Genomic DNA, 6573 nt, shown 5'->3' with positions numbered 1-6573 from the left:
TACATTTATAGCGATTTACAAGTAAATCGTAACGTTTACGGAATATACCGACTATATACAGGTCAAATGCAAGAGTGCCAGGTCAATGTTGTTGGACAATTACTACAATTTAATACAGTGGAACGGACAACAAACATCAAAATAGTTGGTAGCGGGACACTTGAAGGTCAAAGGTTAAATTCGTGTCCGCTCCATAACTTTTTCATTTATTATGCTAATTTGATCAAACTTTAACCATATTTACTTCATTGTTATAGGCATGATAAGCTGTGTGCTATAACCATATATACATGTACTTCATTGTTATAGGCATGATCATTCCAGGTGTAGGCTGTGTGCTATAACCATATTTACTTCATTGTTATAGGCATGATCATTCCAGGTGTAGGCTTTGTGCTATAACGATATTTACTTCATTGATGTAGGCATGATAGGCTGTGTGCTATAACCATATTTACTTCATTGTTGTAGGCATGATCATTCCAGGTGTAGGCTGTGTGCTATAACGATATTTTCTTCATTGATGTTTAGGCATGATAGGCTGTGTGCTATAACCACATATTTACTTCATTGTTATAGCATGGTCATTCCAGGTGTAGGCTTTGCTGCTATAACGATATTTTCTTCATTTGATGTAGGCATGATAGGCTGTGTGCTATAACCATATTTACTTCATTGTTATAGGCATGATCATTCCAGTGTAGGCTTTGTGCTATAACGATATTACTTCATTGATGTTAGGCATGATAGGCTGTGTGCTATAACCATATTTACTTCATTGTTATAGGCATGATCATTCCAGGTGTAGGCTGTGTGCTATTAACGATATTTTCTTCATTGATGTAGGCATGATAGGCTGTGTGCTATAAACATATTTACTTCATTGTATAGGCATGATCAGTCCAGGTGTAGGCTTTGTGCTATAACGATATTTACTTCATTGATGTAGGCATGATAGGCTGTGTGCTATAACCATATTTACTTCATTGTTATAGGCATGATCATTCCAGGTGTAGGCTGTGTGCTATAACGATATTTTCTTCATTGATGTAGGCATGATAGGCTGTGTGCTATAACCATATTTACTTCATTGTTATAGGCATGATCATTCCAGGTGTAGGCTTTGTGCTATAACGATATTTTCTTCATTGATGTAGGCATGATAGGCTGTGTGCTATAACCATATTTACTTCATTGTTATAGGCATGATCATTCCAGGTGTAGGCTGTGTGCTATGACGATATTTACTTCATTGTTATAGGCATGATTCCAGGTGTAGGCTGTGACTGAAATTGTCGGATTGTTCTATTTACTTTCCTGACTTGTCCTGTTTTGTAGTCGTTCGCTTTCCCTATTCCAACAAGGGACGTTATCATATTTTTGATAGCTTGTTTGAAATATTTTGCCGGCGAGCTTAGCCTTTTCTTGTGAACGATATTGAGTTCTGTTATAAACATATGTGATATATGTAACATATTTCCACGAATGTCGCTCATTGCATTTATACTGTCATTCGATAAGTCCATCACACACGCTGCAATATCGTCCTTTCTTGTACATTCACACATATGTTTTAAAAGGAAGGTCTTCAATGTATATGATTTAAACACCTCTATCTTGTATTGGACTGTCACTTCCAAAAATATATTTCATCACTTTGTAACAACGAATGTGATGCGAAAGAACAGAGTCGGAGAATAACCATGTGTAGTCTTGAAAACGTGGACAGTTACTTATATATTCGTATTTATTTGTACTCAATAACTGAACCTCTGTTTCAGTAAAAGTCAACCGGAAGCAGAGTCCATCCCAGCATGAGGCCGCCCTATTACATGGGACAATCATATACCTATTTGTGTTTTTCAATGCTTGATAAAATCGCTGGTCATAGACCTGAGATTCCTCTAATATTTCCTCCGATAGTTCGAGCTGTATAGCAGGGGTAAGATCAACGCAGATTTTCAAGTCTTTACTCTGTTCATCAATCGGCTTCCAACGGAATGCCACCGTAAAAGCTGGTCCGTGTCGTACCAAGGACGCCTTTCTAAGACTTAACACTCCAGACTCCATGACGCACGTTCCCTCATTTTTCATAACAGTGGCAAGTACGTTTTTTAATTGTTTATAAAACTCCTGCCTTAAGCCGACATCATAGCCGAACATCCAATAAAAGAAATACGAGATTCCTGAACCCATTGTACCTTTAATTAAATTATTATTTAAGCAATGACTCCATTGTGATCTTAATGTTTCATCCTTGACGATCACGTGCTTATATCCACTCCCATGTTCGTTTTCCCCAACGACATCTATGGCCCCGGGTCTAGAAAGATGTTCAAGAACTAGAATAAAATCAAATTCGTCTGGCTCCCGTATTTTCGTACCTTCTCTCATACTGCCTACACTTACCACTCTTAATATCTTCAAATGTCCATGTTGTTTGCCGAGTGTACATGCTATTCTTTCTACCATAACATTTACAGCAGTTTGGATATCATGAACTTCTTGGTCTGATCTATGAAATCGTAGCTTTGTTTCTAAAACGTGCGAAAAATATAAATTTAAGTCATTCCTTTGCATTTCAGTAGATTTTATTTGTTTGTTACCCATTTTCTCATCTGTTACTGTGCATCTAGCGCACAACACAATTTCAAACTCTTAAAAAAAATGAAATGTAGAAGCACTACTGTAATTTATCAGTATATTGCAATAAACCAACATACATCTGCAAACTGAGCACATAGTTTCTTGCATCTTGTAATTACATGTAGATTGTATTATACCAGTAAACGACCACATCTGACCGATCTGTACATGTATGAGGCGTCCAGGGAGACAACAATTAATTGTAACAGCTAGTTTATGCGATCCATTGAATAGATAACTTTCGCATTTTCAGTCTGAAAACATAAACAACAACAACAACAACAAAAATAATAATGATAATAATAATAAAACAAAATAAACCAAATAAATAGTAAAAAAAAAATAACTTTGAGCGCAAACTCCGCGCACCGGTTACGGTGATCTAAATTAATAGAAAGTTGGTTTTCCAAAATTACAAATATAGCTATTTATATATAACTATTTATATCTTGCACGTTTAAAAGGCGATTATCGTACTTTTAAACCAAACTGCCAACTATATAAATAAAGATAGTGACCGTATCCCTTTTATTATGGATACATTTCGCATCAGTAATCAGTAACAAACAAAATATTGACGAAATTCATAGTTAAACTTGATAATTTATGCATCATTGCATTTATAAATTATTAAGTTTATACGTAATAAAATCAAGACAAACTGTACTATAAATATCAGCACATACAAAAGGTATTTAATGTAAAGTAAATGGCTACTTACCCGAACGTTATTTCTTGATATTAAAAAGGTATAATGATTAAAAGACCGACCGACATTTTGTGTCCGCATCATCAACTTTGGTTTCCCAATATTAGTCATCGTTGAAGCAGGCTGTCAAGGTGATTGTTGATTGGTTGACAAACGTTAAAGCAGCACGCCTCCAGGTTAAAGTGACATTATGTACATCCAAGAGTATATAGTGAGTGAAAGGGTAAAGATCAAAAAAGTTTTCATTTTGCCATAATATCTTTTAATTCAATAAGTAAGTTCGCATAAACAATAAGTAACGCACAGATCCAAATTTCTGCAAATATCCATTTATAAGAATTTACATAATAATTATAATGCTTAGTTTATAAAAAGAGTGGGGCAGTCTTTTTTAATTTTCGGCAGATTTATAATTTTATCCTTAACATTTTCCAGTATCAACTGTTGGTCAATCACCATTTTGACAGTCAATCTTTTGAAATATATAGTCAATTCAGCTCAACTTGACTATGAAAATATGAGCATAATGTCACTTTAAGGCTTATTTTCATGAAAAATTTGAAAAAGTTATTTAAAAATGATTTTGTATATTAATCAAAGGAAGCAATTTACACATTACCACACATAATGAAAAAAAAAAAAACAAAAAAAAACATTAATTGCTTATGACATGTAACATATTACTCGAATTTTGAATCTTTCTACTTTTCCTAAACTCTCAGTTTTTTTACGCAAGTGTGTATTTATTGAAATAGTTTTGCTCATTTGGAAGCATGTTGCTTTAAGCTATTTTTAGAGAAAATAAATTTATATTCATTGTCTACACGGCATAAAGCTCTCAATGAATATACCTCGCCGAAATTGTTTTTACGATCAAGCTCCCAAATTTATGCAATTTTTTTCATTTTACGTATATACATACATGTTTTATTTTTTTAACATCATCATCATCACTATCCTGCTCCTCCTCCTCATCATCTCAATCGTTATCATCAACAAAATACGGCATAATCATCTGTAGATCATCATTATGACAACCATCATCATAACCATCACCAGTAAATCACCATAATCAGTAAATTATCATCATAATCATCATATATAGTACATTATCATCATAATCTATTCGAATAATATAAAGCAAGTGGACTCAACATATTCATATTTCTCGATGTAATACTGTTAAAGTTATAAGCGATGATACTTGTGATTTTGATGATAATAAATTTTTTTGATGATGGATGTTATGACAATTATTAAATTGATGATGAATAAACTGATGATGATTATGATGATAGAGGTGATAATTATTATCTTTCTGATGATGGTTGTGATAATGATTTGATGATGCTACTAGTGATTATACTGATGATTTTTATAATGATAAGTACATAAAAACTAGTTATACTTACATGAAAAACTTTTAACATCTGTAAGCTTATTGAAATGGTTTTGCAAAATTTAAAGGTTTATAATATACGTATGTTTAATTGTATCCGAACTTAAATTTGTTTCTGTGACTTAAAAAATCAACAATGCATTTATACGGAAAGAAATACAACACAAATCACTTAAAGTCGAGAGCTATATGTACTTCATATTTTAATAAACCCCTTAGTTTCTGCGGAATAACAAAAGCTTTGTTGTTGTTATAATAAAATTTTCAATTGGAAATCCTCAAACAAAAACCCCAACTGAAAGGTTTAATGATTTGGTGTAAAATTTGATTGACTTAAAGGAATTATGTTGATTTTGTACCCAATCAACATACGTTTAGAAAAAAATTTATATCGATTTATTATTAAGTGTTTAACGGGCAACAACAAATAAAAAGGGATTTGAACTTTGGGTTTGGGAAAAACGTTTTTTAAAAATAGCGTGCTTAATCTTTTTTCCAACAATTAAATGCTAAATGTCCTATCATGTGATCTAAATATAAAGGATAAACCGCTATAGTTTTCCCTATCCCAAAAGATTTATCCGTAAATATAAAAAGAGTTTTTTGTGGTTTTTTGATCACAAGTAAATAATTTAATGTGTCGGCCATGTGCTATACAATTTTTTTTTACATGCGTACTTTTTACTTTACTTATTTTAAAAATAAATCTAACAACGATATTTGTGTTATCTCTTTAATATCACATTGGTGATCATAATCAAAACAGAAACGTTTTAATATAAATGTAAATAACTTATTATTTTAAAAGAAATAATACATTTAAAATTTTAGAAAATTATATAGGTTGACTCTTTTTGGGTTTTAATAAATAGTTTTTTAGATAATATGGTCCGGAGTTCCAATGAACATGGCCAGGGTTTGGGCTGAAAAAAAGTGCAGGGAAAAACCGAAAGTTTCAATTGATATTCGGTGTTTGGGATGAAAATGGGGGTTTTTATTAAGATAAAAACAATTTAAAAAATAGCCTATTTTTTATAAAGAAAATGAAAATTTATGTCCCGCGATTTTTTGTGACTTGGTTTTGCTTTTCTTTTAAAAAGTGTATGTCAGTCTTGTGATCAAGAAAAAAAAAGGGGGGGTGATCCCTTTGAAGTTTTTTGCCAAAAAATTGGGGTTGTTCCCCCTATATAACGGGATCATTTTTTGTTCAGGCTTTTGTGCCCTCGTAAGAAAATCACCTTTTAAAGCATAAAATAATCTTAAGATGGGTTAGGGACCATTTCTTTTATTTGTCATTTGGAAAACAAAGTTAGTGTTAAAATGGTACAAATTTTAACTGTTTATCCCTATTTCAGTCTTTTCTATAAACATTTGAACACACGTGCTTATAAAAAGAAAACCAATAATTACATTTGTAAATTTTTTCACATTTTTATCTTTTTATGATGAAAAGGAGAAGACATTTGAGTAATCAATAAAAAAGGTTTTGCTATTTTCCAAAAAAAATATGCAAATTTTAAAAAGATTTTATGTCTCAATCATTTAAAACAATAATCAAATCTTTTTTTGAAATAAAATCGAGTATAATTTTAAAACAATGAGTGAAAAATTTGAATAAATGATAAGTCTACTTGTCGTATGTTTAAAAAATCTAAAATGTTTTAAACTTTAATATTTTTTCGGGTTTCTGCGGTCGTTTAATTTAGATAAATAAGGGTTTTGATTATATGCCCCGTCCCATTTTTGGGGGGCACCCCAACCAAAGGAAGAATTTAAAAATTTTTAATTTTTTCCAATTTTTGTATGAAAAGAATGAAAA

The 6573-nt window shown here is 31.7% G+C and overlaps 1 protein-coding gene across 2 annotated transcripts; it reads right to left on the bottom strand.

Annotated features, from left to right (window-relative positions):
- Positions 1 to 764: 764 nt before the first annotated feature.
- On the bottom strand, positions 765 to 3477 carry LOC132747207 (uncharacterized). 2 transcript variants are annotated; one of them, XM_060736538.1, is made up of 3 exons: positions 3368 to 3477; positions 2724 to 2900; positions 765 to 2537 (listed from the first exon to the last, which is right to left on the bottom strand). In XM_060736538.1, exon 3 carries the CDS (start codon positions 2470 to 2472, stop codon positions 1603 to 1605), a length of 870 nt encoding a protein of 289 aa, XP_060592521.1. In that variant the 5' UTR covers positions 2473 to 2537; positions 2724 to 2900; positions 3368 to 3477; the 3' UTR covers positions 765 to 1602. The 2 variants fall into 2 exon arrangements, with proteins under 2 accessions (XP_060592521.1, XP_060592520.1); XM_060736537.1 differs by having other exon boundaries at positions 765 to 2900.
- Positions 3478 to 6573: the final 3096 nt, after the last annotated feature.

Source organism: Ruditapes philippinarum, unplaced genomic scaffold (genome assembly GCF_026571515.1).
Source record: "Ruditapes philippinarum isolate M1 unplaced genomic scaffold, ASM2657151v2 ctg19227_1_1_1_1, whole genome shotgun sequence".
In the NCBI taxonomy this organism is placed as follows: Eukaryota; Metazoa; Mollusca; class Bivalvia; order Venerida; family Veneridae; genus Ruditapes; species Ruditapes philippinarum.
The sequence above is the reverse complement of the archived record's forward strand: the minus strand, read 5'-3'. Positions and strand labels throughout refer to the sequence as shown.

Bases quoted from the DNA above. Each gene is read 5' to 3' on its own strand.
- LOC132747207 (XM_060736537.1), bottom strand. From the start codon at position 2,610: ATGGGTAACAAACAAATAAAATCTACTGAAATGCAAAGGAATGACTTA.